This window comes from Stenella coeruleoalba (assembly GCF_951394435.1).
Source record: "Stenella coeruleoalba genome assembly, chromosome: 20".
NCBI lineage: Eukaryota > Metazoa > Chordata > Mammalia > Artiodactyla > Delphinidae > Stenella > Stenella coeruleoalba.
This window is the reverse complement of record NC_137166.1, coordinates 53,085,213-53,101,520: the sequence shown is the minus strand read 5'-3', so window position 1 is coordinate 53,101,520 and position 16,308 is coordinate 53,085,213. Positions and strand designations below refer to the sequence as shown.

General features: G+C 55.6%; 2 protein-coding genes across 2 annotated transcripts; both read left to right on the top strand.

The window, feature by feature from the left end:
- Positions 1 to 13: 13 nt before the first annotated feature.
- On the top strand, positions 14 to 1,336 carry CLDND2 (claudin domain containing 2; the record flags this gene model as incomplete). The annotated part of the gene is made up of 4 exons (XM_079908439.1): positions 14 to 182; positions 533 to 670; positions 888 to 1,007; positions 1,263 to 1,336. 4 exons carry the CDS (start codon positions 14 to 16, stop codon positions 1,334 to 1,336), a joined length of 501 nt encoding a protein of 166 aa, XP_079764565.1.
- Positions 1,337 to 2,073: 737 nt separating this feature from the next.
- ETFB (electron transfer flavoprotein subunit beta) lies at positions 2,074 to 15,724 on the top strand. Its single transcript, XM_079907644.1, has 6 exons — positions 2,074 to 2,198; positions 9,272 to 9,430; positions 9,592 to 9,750; positions 10,478 to 10,540; positions 12,470 to 12,628; positions 14,022 to 15,724. Exons 1-6 carry the CDS (start codon positions 2,142 to 2,144, stop codon positions 14,190 to 14,192), a joined length of 768 nt encoding a protein of 255 aa, XP_079763770.1. The 5' UTR covers positions 2,074 to 2,141; the 3' UTR covers positions 14,193 to 15,724.
- Positions 15,725 to 16,308: the final 584 nt, after the last annotated feature.

The following is a 16,308-nucleotide window of genomic DNA, read 5'->3' as shown; positions in this document are numbered from 1 at the left end:
CAGCCTCCCTGGCATGGGGGTGAAGCGGAGCCTTCAAAGCGGGGGCACCTTGCTGGGCTTTTTGGCCAACATCCTCACCATTCTGTCCATGGCCACCAACTACTGGATCCGCTACTCTGGGGGCCACAGTGGCCTGTGGCAGGAGTGCAGCGGGGGCACCTGCTCCAGCATCTCCTGCCAGAGTGAGGCCCCGCCGCCCAGCTGTCAGACCCTCCCCCCCTACTGGACAGACAGCCCCCCAGCACTGACCACAGCCGGCCCCCTCTCCTGACACTACAGCCGGGCACATCCTGCGGTGCCCCCGCCCCCAGGCCTTCCACTTCAGCCTAAGATCCAGCTGTCCCTCCGTGACCAGGCCACCAGGAACCCCAACTCGGGGACCTGCCTCCCTGTTGCAACATTAACCGCCGCTCACGATGTAACTTCCAAGTCCCCATCCAAAACCCTGACTCTGCTCCCAGCTCGGAGCCGGCGGATGGGGGTGGTGGCCAGGAGCGGCGCCAGCGGGGTTGATGCGGCCCGCTGTCCCCAGCCATGCTGGCGGTGACCGGGGCGTGCATGGTGCTGGCGGCGGGCTGCAGCATCGTGGGCTTGGTGATGGGGCTGCGGATTCTGTGCCAGGAGGGCGACTCGCGGGGCCGGACCACGAGTGCCATCTTCTTCCTCTGCGGTGAGATGGCATAGGGTGGGCCTGGTAGCTGGAGGAGGTAGGGGCCCCGAGGGGGAGGAGCTAAAGAGGCGGGGTCATGAGCGGGGCCAGGGAGAGGGGGTAGAGCAGGGACGGGAGGGCGGGCAAGAAGGGCGTGGTCTGAGGCGGTGGGCGCGGTCAGGGTGAGGCTGGGTGCAGCCCCCTGGCCACCCTCACCTGGCGGGTGGGCGGGGCCCAGGCCTGCTGCAGCTGATCGCCCTGACAGGCTACACAGTGAAGAATGCAGGGAAAAACGACGTCTTCTTCTCCTGGTCCTGTTTTTCGGGGTGGCTGGCTTTACCCTTCTCTGTTCTCGCGGGTAACCTGGATAACGGAAGAGGGTGGAGAGGAGACTGCCCCGAGGACCCCCCCCCTCCCTGCAGAGACTCCCCAGCTGTCCTCCCAGGAAACACCACAATGACCTCCCAGGGACTCCTGAACACACTCCACTCTGGGCTCCCGTGGACCCGACAGAAACGCCCTTGGAGCCCCAAACCCCAGTCCCCGGGGCCCTCCCGACCATCCGCCCTAGGACTCACCCTCCTCCACCCGCCCTCCGTTCCCTTCCCGCCAGGCTTCTGCTTTCTGCTGGCGGACATGATCATGCAGAGCACGGATGCCATCAGTGGATTCCCCGTGTGCTTATGACCGCAGCTGCCTGGGGCAGAATAAAGGAACTGCTTCCATTGCCGCGGCTCCACGTGCCTTTCTGGGGGACCTGAGGACGCGGACACGGGGGTACCTGGAGGCTCAGGGAGGAAGTAAGGACACGAACCTATAGGGAACGTGGAGACATGGGGGGACACGGGAACGGAGATTCGGTCATGGACAGGACAAGAGTTTTGATGGGAACAGGGACAGGGGGTAGTGGGGTCAGGAGGGGACAAGGGCTCGTGGAGAGGATGTAGGGACACAGACATGGAGGAAAAGTGGAGACAGGGACGGGGGAGGACGGATATGGGGGAACGTAGAGGCACGATCATAGAGGGGATGACGAACACGGGCATGGAGAGAATGGGGGGACTCGGACACATAGGCACCGCGACTCGGAGAGGCGAGTAAGAGGGGTGGAACTAGGGGAGAGGGCTAATCCTAGGGCACTGGGAAAAGTTTAGGACTACTCGTTGAAACTCCTCCCTGGCCGCGCTTCCCTCCCCCGCAAGACCTTTCCCCTAGTTCTCGGCCACGCCCCCTTCACAAAGCAGTTTTTCCCTTCCCCTCCGGGTTCCGCCTCCCTCCCCAGGATCCTCTCCCCATTGGCCCGCATCCGCTTGCCGCACCGCCCTCCCCTCAGGCCTCCTGATTGGTCCTCTGTCGGGGCGCGGAGGCGGGCACCGCAGCGGTTGACTGGCTGGTGGCGCGGGGCGCCGGCGCAGAGAAGGACAGGGGGCGGGGCGTCCGGACCGTGAGGCCGAGGGTGAGGACTGACCCGGCGGGTCGCCGCGGAGGGAAGATGGCGGAGCTGCGCGCGCTTGTGGCTGTCAAGAGGGTCATCGACTTCGCCGTGAAGGTGACCGGGCCCCCCTCTCCCTCCTCCCTGAGCCCCGCGGCCGTATACTTCCGGGGTCACGAGCGCACACTGTATGAGGGTCTTCTGGTACCTCTGATCCTCTGCAGCTCTTCCCTCAAACGTCAAAGTCACACCTGAGGGCAAAGGTCAAGAACTGAGAGTTTCTGACGCCCGATCCCTCTTCATTCAAACCCAGCCGTTCTGGGTCATGACCCCGTTCCCCTTCCGCCAGTTCTGTACTCACTGTCTTGAGAACTGTGTGCAGGGCGAGTTACCTTCTCTTTTTCTTACCTGCTGGAGGAGCCGTGGTTCCTGTTTGACACACGCAGAAACTGAGGCGCAGAGGGGTCACTCAGCTGGGAAGGGGCACAGCCGGGATTCCGATCCAGGTCCCTCTGACTCCTCATCCCAGCTAGTGCTTTGCACACAATCCAGGCTTTCACCCACTCGGCTGCACTGCAAACTCAGTTGACTGTTCAGCACAGAAAAAGTGCTGTCATGGAGGTCCTATGGGAACCCAGAAGCTATCACAGCCCCAGGGCAAGTGAGGAGACGCTGGGAAGGGAGAAGTGTGTTTGCTAGAGATGAAAACCAGTCTGACAAGTTGGTGGTATAGCTTATGGTAAGCTCCATGAGAGCATACCCTCCATGAGAGGGGTGGAGGGCAAGGTCTCTGAGGGCCTGACTTGTCCCCAGACAGAAGATGGTCCAGACAGAGATAAATCAGAGACAGTCCCTCAAGCCACTTTGTCTCAGTAGTTGGCCTAAACCAGACTGAAGGCAGTGACTGTCCATCCGTGTATGTCCCCACCCCGCAATGCCCATCAGACCAGGTGTCCACCTCTGTGTCCCCAGCATTGCCCAGTACGGGGCCTGGAGGCCTGACCCTCGCATGAAAACTTAAGCATCATTAACAACCCACATTTAGTGGGTCCTTACTGTGCACTAGGCAGCGTTCCGGGTCCTTGATGGAGATGAGCCTATTCAGTCCTTTCAATACCGTCTAGATTTTTATTTTATTTTTTTTGGTCATGCTGCGTGCCTTGTGGGATCTTAGTTCCCCAACTAGAGATTGAATCCTGGCTACGGCAGTGAAAGTGCAGAGTCTTAACCACTGGACCGCCAGGGAATTCCCCTGTTCAGATATTGTTAATCCTGTTGGACAGGTGAGGACACGCCTGTGGAGGTGCTGTTGGCTGCCGGATCACCCGGCTAGGCAGCTGTAGCCGCCGTCAGGTCAGAATGCAACCAAGTCCTGCTCTCACTCAGCAGCCACTTGGCCTAATGACAGCTCTGGCAGTGTGTGGCAGGGGGGTTGCTTGTTTGGGGGACAGGCTCGTCTTGGGGTCCTGGGACCCAATTCTTCTGGTTTCCTTCCCATTCTGACTGTCCCTTTGGGCTCCCATTGCCCCCCTCTGCCGTAGCCCTGGGCCCTGGCCTGAGATGTCTGGGGTCATATCTGTCTCCCCCGCCAGACAGGCTCACATGTGACTCAGCTCTGGCTCCCAGCATTGCGCCGCCCAGGACCTGGCCCATGGGTGCTTCTGGTGTTTGTGCCAAATGGGGAAGTGTGAACTCCTCCTGACATGAGCTCCTGTCCTTTTTCGCAGTGTTGGCAGGGCCGCCCCTCCCACGGTGCCCCAGGGCATCTCCCTGGATGTGTCTGAAACGAGTGATTCAAACGCTGCTAACTCCCTTAATCACCAACCAGACGCCACCCCAGCCCTCCTTCCCTCGTCTCCCATAGCCTGTCGTTTCTCAGCCCCGTCCCCCCTGCCCTCTCCATCTCTCTGCCCTGCTCCCTCTTCTGCAGCAGTTCAGGCTTCATCTTCTTCTACCTGAACCCTCACCGCTGTCTCCTCCTGTTTCCCCAGTCTCTCCCCTCCAGTCCATCCCCTCCCAGCCTGCGTGTGGGGGGCTTCCTGCCCCCAGGGCTGACCATGGCCCCCTCCGCTCATCCCGCCACTCCCAGCACCCTGAGGACAAAGTCCCAGCCCCTCCGCCACGTGCTCGAGCCCCTTCGTGGTCCAGCCCTGGCCCCCTGGCCCTCCATCACCCCTTTGTGCCTCCCAGCTGCTCATACTTTCCTGACAAACCCGGCTGCTGCTTGCCTTGGGCCTTTGCCCCTGCTGTGCCTTCTGCCTGGGTGCCCTTACAGCTCCCCGCTTCCCCCCTCTGCTTCTCATCCCTCCTTTGTCCTGCCTAACTCTGATCCCACTGATTGTAATAGGGTGTAGGGATTACCTGGCATCGCCACGTCCAGGAAGCCGCCGCCCCCCCCATCCCCTCAGGCTACCCTGATGTGTCCTTGGGCGCTCCTGCAGCCCCCTGGGCTTGCATCTCAGCCCTTCCCACACTGGATTGAGATCCTCTGTTTGCCCAGTTGTCACCCCCTGCCCCCAGACTGGCCGCTCCTTTCGGGAGGGGGTGGTGGTGGTGTGCAAGGTCTGACCCAACTCTGTGTTCCCAGCATTGCTGCCTCACTCCCTTCCAGACTTTCCTCAGAAGTCACCTTGTCGGGCTTCCCTGGTGGCGCAGTGGTTGAGAGTCCGCCTGCCGATGCAGGGGACACGGGTTCGTGCCCCGGTCCGGGAGGATCCCACATGCCGCGGAGCGGCTGGGCCCGTGAGCCATGGCCGCTGAGCCGGCGCGTCCGGAGCCTGTGCTCCGCAATGGGAGGGGCCACAACAGTGAGAGGCCCACGTACCGCAAAAAAAAAAAAAGTCACCTTGTCTATGAGGCCTTCCATGGTCACCTGCTTGGCCTCTCTGTGCCTGAGTTGACCCATCTAGCAAATGAGGGTGGCGGTGGCAGCCACCCACCTCCTGGGCTGTCCGGACGGTTAGATGAGTGACACCTGTAAAGCCCTTGGAGGTTGCCTGCCTCCTGTTTCTGGCTGTTTCTTTCTTTCCTTCTTTCGTTTTTTCTTTCGGCAGCGCTCTGTGGCACGCGGCCAGCCCGGGGTTGAAGCCGTGCTCCGCCATCCCCCAGCCCTGGAAGCGCGGAGTCTTAACCAGCGGACCACCAGGGAGGTCCCCTCTGGCTGTTTCTGTTGAGAGTTAATTTGTTACACCTTTAGAGGGAAAGCCTGGAAGCTTCACTGAATCATCTCCCTCAATTTATAAAACATCGTTATTAAAAAAAAAAAAAAAAGGATCATCACTGATTTTTCAGGCCAACCATGGTTTCCCGACTTACGTAATTTAACTAAACAGTGTTTTTGAAGCTTGAAATCAACTCAGGCTTCAAAGGTCTTCCCCGGAGAAGGTGAGCTGGCACGGGCCCTGGTGCTGGAGAGCTCGCAACCCTTCCTCCTTGGGGGTCAGGAGTCTGGGGCTGAGAGTCCTGCCAGGGCCGGAGCAGGCTTGAGGCCCTCTCTTGGGCCCCCTGGCTTCCCAGTGAGCCCTTATACTGATGGGCTGCTTTCCTATTTATAAAGGGGAAACTCCCATCTTGGATTTTATTTTTTTTCATGAAAGACAGGGCTTTGGCCTGTTAGTTTCCATGCTGTTTAGTAAGTGTTTGATGAACGGACAGGTGCAGGATTTAATGCATTACTCTTGTGAGCAAATTCTCATTCATGCATCCGACAAATATTTCCAGTGCATCCACCACATGCCAGGCACCGCTCTAGACCTTGGGGATGTGGTCATGACCAAAATACCCATAAGTCCCTGTCCTCATGGAGTTGACGTTCTGCTGGGGAGAAGACAGCTAATCAGTACAGCATATGTCATATGGCAGGCCTGCTCCAGAAAGAAACAGAGGAAGGGGGCGGGAAGAGTTAGGAGGGATGCAGTTTGAGGAAGATGACCAGGGAAGGAGGTGAGGGATGGAGCCAGGGGCGTGTCTGGGAAATTCTGGGGAAATCCTGGGTGACATGCCCAGCCCAGGTTCTAGTGGAAAAAAAAAAAACATGGACTCAGTGCATGGTGTTTGCTCCATGGCTTTTTCTGTAAAGTGCATTTATTAAGTTCTGGGGTTTGAGCCTTACTGTTGGTGCTAAGGTGACTTTTTCAAAATGAAGTAACAGTGATAGAAAGTGGGAGTTGTCCTTTTCCTCATTCTCTTCCTCCTTAATGTTACTGGCCCCTGAGGTGCAGCCAGACTGGGGGACCCCTGCCTGAATCCCACATTCCCATCTCAGTTCTGTCCCGTGGATGGGAGGAACAACCACATCCTTCAGCCCCAGAGAAACAGGTGCAGGGAAATAGTCGCAGAGAGAGAGTCCCTGCTGTCAGCCCAGGTCTGCTCCGGCCAAGGAGAAGAAAGAGGTGAGGTCCTGAGCCGGATTAGGCAGGCTCCCAAGCCAGGCTTCTCTGACAGTCTCTCTCTCAGGCTAGAGCCTAGTTCAGCATCCTCCCCCGCTGGGCTGATGTACCCACCAGAAACCCGAGAGTCCTGCTAGACTCTTCCCTCTCCTGCCCCCAGCACCCTGTCAGTTTCACCTCCACAGACCTCTCCAGTCCATCCACTTCCACATGTGGCTGGATTGTCCGAGCCACTGTCATCTCTTAATTTCGGTGACCAACAGCTGCCCACTGTCTCCCCACTTCCGCTCTTGCCATTTTTCCAGTTTTCTACACCGAGATACAGAACGACTTGTACAAACTTAAGTTGGATCCACTCACCTCTTTACCTTTCCTTGTTGTTCTTTGGATCAAGACCCAGCTCCCCGGCATGGCCTGCTGGGCCCTGCGCAGTTGAATTCGTGTCCTATTGCTGCGGTAACTAGTTACCATAAACTCAGTGGCTCACAGCAACACAGATTTATTCTCTTACAGTTCTGGAGGTCAGAAGTCTGAAATGAGTCTACTGGGCTAAGATCAAGGTGTCAGCAGAGCTGCATGGCTTCCAGAGGCTCAAGAAGAGAATCCGTTTCCTGGCCTTCTCCAGCTTCTGGAGGCCACCTGCGTCCCTTGGCTTGTGGCCCCTTCTTATGTCTTCGATCAGCAGTCTAGCGTTTGCTCTCTTGGACCCTGACGCTCTCTCACCTCCCTCTTTCACTTGTAAGGACCCTTGTGATTACTTTGGGCCCACCTGGATAATCCAGGGTAATCTCCCTCTCTCAAATCCTAAACTTAAATCACTTTTGCAAAGTCCCTTTTGCCATGTAGGTGACAGTCACGGGTTCCAGGGATTAGGATATGGGCGCCCTGAGGATCTGTTATTGTGCCTGTCACCCCGGTTCAGCCCCTGCCAGCTTCGCTGACAGCGCACTGTGTTCCCCTGGCCACACCAGCCTCCTGGGACTCCTCAAACCTCAGGGCTTTTGCACATGCTCCTCCCACACCCCCAGCACATTTCCTCACACTTCACCTACTCGATGCCAGTTCCTCTTTCAGGTTCAGCTCAAGTGCCACTGCCTCAGGGAAGCCTTCCCTGATAGCCTCCAACATCAGACTGGGTCAGGCCCCGATCGTGCTGTCTCACAGCTCCTGGACCCCCGTTCAGGAATTGTCAGGTGGTGCAGAGGGGGCTCGAGTGCTTGGGGCGCAGAGCACTGCTGACTGGCCGTGTGGCTTTGGGACAGGTACTTCTACTCGGAGCGTCAGTTTCCTCGTCTGCCCACAGGGACAGCGACAGCTCCTCTTTCACGGGGCTGTTGCCAGGATTGATGAGTTAGGACGTGATTGCTTAGAACAGGGCTCCTGCAGTGGCCAATGCTGTCATCCCTGTTCGCTACCAAGAGGATTGTGGGGGGAACAGTGGCCCCCCTGGGCTATGAAGTTCCTCATCCGTGGAACCTGTGACTGTTACCTTCTTTGGAGATAGAGTCTTTGCAGATGTGATTGAGTTAAGGATTTTTTTTTTTGGCTGCACCGTGTGGGTTGTGGGATCTTAGTTCCCCAACCAGGGACCAAACCCAGGGCCCTGGCAGTGGAAGCGTGGAGTCCTAACCACTGGACCGCCAGGGAAGTCCCGACTGAGTTAAGGATCTTGAGATGGGGAGGTTCTCCTCGATTCCCCAGGTGGGCCCTAAATGCCATCTCAAGAGTCCTTATAAGAGAGGAGTCGAGTTTCGTCTCACACACACACACACACACACACACACACACACACACACACAGAGAAGGCTGCACGGAGATGGAGCACAGAGCTGAGGGTGAAGTGACGCCACCCCAAGCCTAGGACTGCTGGCAGCCCCTCCAAGTTGAAGACGCCGAGGAATAGATTCTCCCCTCGAGCCTCCCGAGGGACCGCAGCCCTGCTGACACCTTGATTTCACGGCAAAACCTATTTTGGCCTTCTGGCCTCCAGAACTGTGAGACGGTAAGCCAGCAAGTTTGTGGTCATTCGTCACGGCAGCCTCGGGAAACTAACAGAAGCAGTAGTTGGTTGTTCCTGCCATGCCCCGCTGTGCCAGACCGGGAGCTCCCGGGCCAGCAGACCTGTCTGCCTCGCACACGGCGGCGCCTAGGAATGCAGCGCAGGGCCAGTGTTCAGTGAAGACTCGCCGTGGGAGGAAAGCAACAGACGAGGTTTGCTTGCCCTTGACCTTAGCCTGTTTGGCAGAGAGAGGTTTTCAATGCTAGTGTTTCTCAGACTCGATCTTAACCATGTGTCGGTCAGGAAAACCATGTGGCAGGCTGGCAGTTTAAAAAAAAAGAACAGAAAATGTCAGGGTATGGTGTATAATGGAAGGGTTAGCATCGATCACCGAACCTTACATTGCCTTGGTATTTACGTTAATGTGTAAATGTGTGTCGTGCATTTATAATACACTTGGGGATGTTGTAACATGCACCTCTCGCAGTGGGTTATGGTAAAGAAAAATTTGAGAGACACTCTTTCAGGCCCGAGGAACAGCCACAGAGTAGGACGAGCATGGCAGACGCCCCTGGCGCTCAGCGAATGTCTGAGTGAGAAGGTGACCTCCACCCGTCTGTGAGTTCTAACCCTCTCTGTCCCTGGAGCTGTGGGACCCTGGACAAGGCCCTGCCCCTTTCCAGGTCCCTGTGGTCCCCGTCCAGCCTGCGCGAGGCTTGGTGTCTCGGCCACTGCCCCCTCCCGACCCCCGCCTTCTCGCCCGCTTCCCCCTGACCCTGCCACCTCCCCTCCTGGCTGAGCAGATACGGGTGAAGTCCGACGGGACGGGTGTGGTCACGGATGGCGTGAAGCACTCCATGAACCCCTTCTGCGAGATCGCCGTGGAGGAGGCCGTACGGCTCAAGGAGAAGAAGCTGGTGAAGGAAGTCATTGCCGTCAGCTGCGGGCCTACCCAGTGCCAGGTGCTCGGGGGCCTGGGGAGGGGCTGGGACCCCAAGTCCCGGGTCTAAGGGAGGAGGGACTGGGGCCTGGACTCCTGGGTCTGAGGGAGGAGGGCTGGAGACTGGGCTCCTGGGTCCCCCTAGGGCTAGAAGCCAAGTCAAGCCCCTTCTCCGCTCCGCAGGAGACCATCCGCACCGCTCTGGCCATGGGTGCAGACCGAGGCATCCACGTGGAGGTGCCGGCTGCCGAGGTGGATCGCCTGGGTCCCCTGCAGGTGGCCCGGGTCCTGGCCAAGCTGGCAGAGAAGGAGAAGGTGGACCTGGTGCTGCTGGGCAAGCAGGTAGGTGACAGAATCGTGAAGCCAAACAGCAAGCTCATTAGGTTAGGTAACAAGCTTCAGGCACAGCTGGATCCAGTCCCACGTGCTCCACACCCCCTCCTCTGTCTTGGCGTCACTCTGTGTATCTCCAGGCTCACATCCCACCAGCCTAACAAACCCAAGAGAAAATAAGAATCTCTTTCCCAAGGACTCCAGCAGAACTTCTAGAGCTGGTACTTCATTGGTCCAGCTGGAGTCACGTGTCCATCCCTGAACCAATCGCTGGGGTCAGGGATAAAACGTTCTCATTGGCCCAGGTGCCATTCATCTAGTTCCCTAGTGTGACTGGCGTAGGGTTTGGCTAGAGGGAGGCCTCTGGATTATTTAGACAGTGGGCAAAGATTTGGCATCTGGGATGCCAGGTGCCCTCATGTACTCCTGGACGAGTGACTGCCTGTCTCGGGGCCCAAGTGAGGGCATGGGATCATTCTAGACCAGGAGTCAGCAAACTGTGGTCCATGGCCACCACTGATTTTATAAATAAAGTTTTGTTGAAATGCTACTGCGTTTGTTTACATAGACACTTATTGTCTGTGTCTGCTCGCGCACTGTAGCAGCAGAGCTGAGTGATTGTGACAGAGACCTGGCCCATTAGAGAAAACATCTGCCAGCCTGCATTCTAGAGAAAGGCCCAGATGGTACGTGAGAAGCTCCATCAGTGTACAGTCTTCTCTCTTTCCCCACTCAGGCCATCGATGATGATTGTAACCAGACAGGGCAGATGACAGCCGGATTTCTGGACTGGCCACAGGTGAGGCCGGAGTGGGGAGCATCTGCTGAAGGCCAGGCCTGGGGGCTCAGAACACAGCCACCCCTGTCCTTGCCCTTCTGGAGGGAGGCAGGTGTAAAGCAGGATGGCTACTCCAGTGGGCAGGAAGGAGGGGCGCACAGCCAGGACACCAGGCCACGTGGTGTGGGCCTTCACATGCCGCTTCCCCAGCCTGCTGCTCCTCAACCACACCACTCATCCCTGCCTCAGGGCCTTTGCACTGACTGTTCCCTCAGTCTGGAACAGAGTTCTCTCAGATCTCCTCAGGGCTTTTCACTCCCCACCAGGTCTCTCCTCAGATATCACCTCTTCGGAGAGGCCTGCCTTGCCCACTGTCTATGAAAGTACTCACGCCCCCTCCCCAACCCCACATTTCCCATTCCAGTCCAATAGAAATGCAAGCGATGTGGGTCATTTAAAGCTTTTCACAGCTACATTAAAAAAGTAAAAAAGGCCAAATTCATTTTAATCCTATATTATTTCACATAATAGATCGATAATATTATTTCAACATGTCATCAATAGAAAAAATATTGAGCTGGGAATTCCCTGGCGGTCCAGTGGTTAAGACTCTGCTTTCACTACCAAGGGCCCAGGTTCAATCCTGGTTGGGGAACTAAGATCCCACAAGCCGTGTGGTGTGGCCGAAAAAGAAAAAATGAAAAAAAAATACTGAGTTATTTTACATTCTTTTGGCTTTTGGTACGAGGTCGTCGAAAACCAGTGTTGTATTTTATATTTACAGCACATCTCAATTCACATGCTCAACTTCCATAAGAAATACTTAGATTCCTAATACTCATTGTTGAAAAAGTGGATTCACGAATCCAACTCGTTCCAAACAGACTTAAACGTTTTCCGATAACTGCATCAAGTATCCTTTTTTTTTTAACAGCTTTATTGAGATAAAACTGACCTGTACAATAAACTGCACACGTGTAATGTGTACAGTTAGGTAAGCTTTGACACGTGTTACTCACACATGAAACCATCACCACAATCATGATAATGGATCTTGCTTATTGGTTTTAAAATGTAAATTAATGAAATAAAATGAAAAATTCCATCCCTCCCTCGATGGAACTAACCACATTTCACATGCTCAGAAGCCACGTGTGGCCAGTGGCCACTGTGTATTTACTTGATTACCGGTGATCTTCATTGCAGGATAAATGCCCCCCAAAGCCGGGTCCTTGTCGGTTGTGTTCATGGTGCATCCCCAGAGCCGGGCTCATGGGACATTCCAACTAAGACCTGAAAGATTTGTCCAGTGAATAAGTGAACGGAGAGAACAGGTTGGTTAGACAGAGAGGGTGTAGGTCACGTCGGGAAATGGTGGTTCAGGACCGAAGGGCAGAGGAGCCTTGGGCCAGAGAGTGGGTGCTGAGGGGGCCCCAGTGGATGTTTCGAGGATCAAGGTACACAGAAGGCTCTGTTGTTGGCTCAGCAGAGGGACCTCAAAGGGAGCTCTTGGGGACAGAAAGGTGGAACCAGGCTGGACACATTTTTGAGCCTCTCTCTGCCTCAGTTTTCCTCATCTGTAAAATGGGGATAATAGCACTTACCTCAAAGAGTTCCTGTGAGGATCTGATGACTTAATACAGTCGCTTAGAACAGTGCCCCAAACTCCATACATGTTCATTATCATTAAGGAAGGGTGATCCAACGGGCAGGTTCAGGACATTAGCACCTACACCCTGGGTCCCAGGAAAGACCCTCCCCTGGAGTTTTGAGTTCCCTTCTTGTGGCTTCCTCCTGTTTTTAAGCTTGATGTCTGTAGGTCACCTTGCGGGACTCCCACTTCTGTTCTCATTCATTGGCCCTCCGTGTGCTGTGCACTCAGCAGTGGCCTGCTCTGTGCCTGCACTGGGTTGACCTCACCTGTGCTCCCCCAACGCTGTCCCTCCCCAGGGCACATTTGCCTCCCAGGTGACGCTGGAAGGGGACAAGGTGAAAGTGGAGCGGGAGGTCGATGGGGGCCTGGAGACCCTGCGCCTGAAGCTGCCTGCCGTGGTGACCGCTGACTTGCGGCTCAACGAGCCCCGCTACGCCACGTTGCCCAACATCATGGTGAGTGCTTGGCAGGTGGGCCACTGGGGGCCTGGGGACGGGTGAGTGCGGCAGGCCCAGTGCCTCCCTGGTGGTCAGGTGGGAGGAGAGAGGACCCAAGAGACGTCTCCTCCAAAGGAAGGGGTCACCCGGTCACTAACGGAGCGGGTTCACTGAATCATTTCTGCCAATAGTGAGAGTTCGAGGTTGCGGGGCAGTGGCTGTTTTGGCGAACAGGGAGGGTTTGCTGGTTACCTCAGCCAATAGAAAGGCTTCACTGGACTCTAGGAAGGGTTCCCCTGTCATTCCAACCAATGGGAAAAGTTCACTGTGTGCTCTTAGCCAAATAAGGAGGATTCATTAAGTCATCTTGGTTTTGTCAGGGAAGGTTCCCCCGGTAATCATTACCAACAGGAAGGCAGCATTTAGGCCATCATGGCTAACAGGAAGAGTTCACTGTTCATCATGGCTCTAGAATGGGTTCATTGGGTCATCTCAGCCAATAGGAAGAGTTCAATGTATCATCTCAGGCAATACGGAGGGTTTAGTGTGTCATCTCAGCCAATAGCGTTTAATGTGTCATCTCAGCCAGTAGGGTGAGTCCAGTGTGTCATCTCAGCCAATAGCGTTTAATGTGTCATCTCAGCCAATAGGGTGAGTCCAGTGTGTCATCTCAGCCAATAGCGTTTAATGTGTCATCTCAGCCAATAGGGTGAGTTCAGTGTGTCATCTCAGCCAATAGCATTTAATGTGTCATCTCAGCCAATAGGGTGAGTCCAGTGTGTCATCTCAGCCAGTAGCGTTTAATGTGTCATCTCAGCCAATAGGGTGAGTCCAGTGTGTCATCTCAGCCAATAGCGTTTAATGTGTCATCTCAGCCAAAATGGAGAGTTCGGTGTGTCATCTCAACTGACAGGGGGCGTTCAGTATGTCATTCCATCCAACAAGGAGGGTTCATTGAGTCGTCTCAGCCAGTAGGTGAGTTCAAGTGAGTCATCTCAGCCAGTAGGAAGGTTTCCGTGTGTCCTCCTAGGCAATAGGGAGGGTTCAGTGAGTCATCATCTCAGCCAACAGGGAGAGTACAATTGGTCATCTTGGCCAAAAGTCTATTGAGTTATTATTGCGAGAAGAATGACTTTGCCAGTCCGTTCCAGCCGGCGAAGGACTTCCCACGGCGGTTGACTAAAGGTGGTCTCCCGCGATAGGAGGGCTCCCCAGGGCATCCCAGGCAGCAGGAATTGTCCACACCAGGTGTGGCCCTGTAAGAGGTCACGTGTGCCCTGGCCAGTGGGCAGGTCCAGAAGGGTTCAGCCAATGGGAGTGGTTCTGCAGACGTGGCACCCATGGAAGGGGGCTGCAGGAGTGTGGGCAGGGGCTTGGGCAGCCCTGTGAACCGTGAGCCTCCCATGTGCAGAAAGCCAAGAAGAAGAAGATCGAAGTGATCAAGGCTGGGGACCTGGGCGTGGACCTGACCTCCAAGCTCTCCGTGATTAGCGTGGAAGACCCACCCCAGCGCACAGCCGGTGTCAAGGTGGAGACCACAGAGGACCTGGTGGCCAAGCTGAAGGAGATTGGGCGCATTTGAGCCCTTTCCCTGAAACCCGGCAATAAAACCATGACTCTTGCGGCGTCTGTCTTTGTTAACTCATTCCCCAGAAACCCATTCTTTGATTCATTCAACAAACATTTACTTAAGTCTCCTGTGTGCCAGGTCCTGTGCTGGGTGACGCTGGGGAGCCAGGGCAGTCACATCCGGCCCCTGCCTGTGAGGAGCTTCCATGGTGAAGGGGGCACAGACAATGGTGCCAGGCCCTTGTTGAGACTTGGGACGCAAGAGGGAATGAGGCCGGAAGGTCTGGTCCTGGTTGGGGAGACAGACAAGCAACAGACAGTCAAAACCTAGTGTGAGGATGAAGAGCGGGGGCCTGGAGCCAGACATAGTGATTTTAGACCCTCACCCTCACACTTAGCAGCTGTGAGATCTTGAGTGAGTTACTTCCTGTCTCTGATCTTCAGTTTCCTCATGTGGACGATCGAAATAGTAAGAGCTTGGTGTAGTGGTTGGGGGCCTGGGGTCTAGAGCCCAAGGCCCTGGGTTCAGCTCCCAGCCTGGCCAGTCGCTGGCTCTGAGAGGACCTTTGGCAGGTTCCTATTCTCTGAGCTTGGCTTTCTTCCTCCATCAGGTGGAGTTAGTGATAATACCCATCTTCTGGTTGTGTGTCATGGCATGACAGACCTCTCCACAACCTGGTGGCTTAAACCAAAACTCATTTTGCTTGTAAATCTGAAATTTGGGCAGGGCTTGGCGAGGACAGCTTGCCTCTGCTCCATGTAGCATCAGTCTGGGTGGCTCAAATGGCGTGTCCAAGATGCCTCAGTCATGTGCCTGGCAAGCTGGCTGGGGATGTTGACTTGAGCTGGCTGTTGGCCAGGGACCATGATTCCTCTCCATTGGGATGATTGAGCTTCCTCACATCATGGCAGCTGCGTCCCAGCGGGAGTATTCTATAATGTGGGAAGTGGAGTATGCCAGTCTCTCAAGGCCTAGATGCAGAAACTAGCACAGGGCCACTTGTGCTGTACTCTCTTGCTCTGACAGTCACAGAGCCTACCTAGATCCAAGGGAGGGGGAGATAGACCCTATTTCTTAGTAGGAGGAGGGTTGGATTTGTAACTTTTTTTTTTTTTTTTTTTATCGGAGCCTGTGCTCAGCGGCCATGGCTCACGGGCCCAGCCGCTCCGCGGCATGTGGGACCTTCCCGGACCGGGGCACGAACCCGTGTCCCCTGCATTGGCAGGCGGACTCTCAACCACTGCGCCACCAGGGAAACCCTGTAACCATTTTAAAGCTACAAAACCTACCCCATGGGGTTTTTTTTGTTTTTTTTAAAAATATCTATTTATTTGTTTGGCTGCGCAGGTCTTAGTTGTGGCTCACGGGATCTAGTTCCCTGACCAGGGATCGAACCTGGGCCCCCTGCACTGGGGGCGCGGAGTCAACCACTGGACCACCAGGGAAGTCCTCCCATGGGGTTTTGAAGGGTAATTAATGTAGCATTTTCACAACCATATCCGACATGCAGAAAATGCTTACTCTGTATTTTAACCATTATTAGCATGGGGTGGTAGGGAAAGCTTTCAGGAGGAGTGAGCAGCCTGACCATTGTGGACCAAGCTCTTCCCTCTGGCTGTGCAACCTCCAGCAGGTCCCATGATGTCTCTGAGCCTAGTATCCTTGTTTGTAAACACCCAGCTCAGAGCATTCGGAAGGGGAATGCTTCCCCTTCCTAATGCCCGGGAAGGGGAAGAATTTCGCGCAGTTCCTGGACCACAGCAAATGGGTAATTATTATTTTGGTTCTTGATAAGGTGAGACTTGAAGGACAAGTTGTGGTTAAGCCAGGTTGGAGGGGGTGGGGGAGTGAGCCAGAGCTTTCAGGCAAAGGAAACTGTCCCGGCCAAGGCTGGGAGGGGAGAGAGGGCCTAAGAATGGCAGGGTGTTCAAAGAGGAAGTGCTGGAGGGGGAAAGGAGTGGGTGGGTCTGGGCCACGCAGGGCCTGGAAGTTCTGATGAGGAACTTGGTTGTCTTCCAAGGCCAGGTGCTGGGGAGCCACAGGAGGGCTGTGAGGGAGGGGGCCACTCGGGGGGGTAGAAAGACTCAAGGACCATCTGGGGGGCCACGGACTGGAGGGAGGAGGCTAG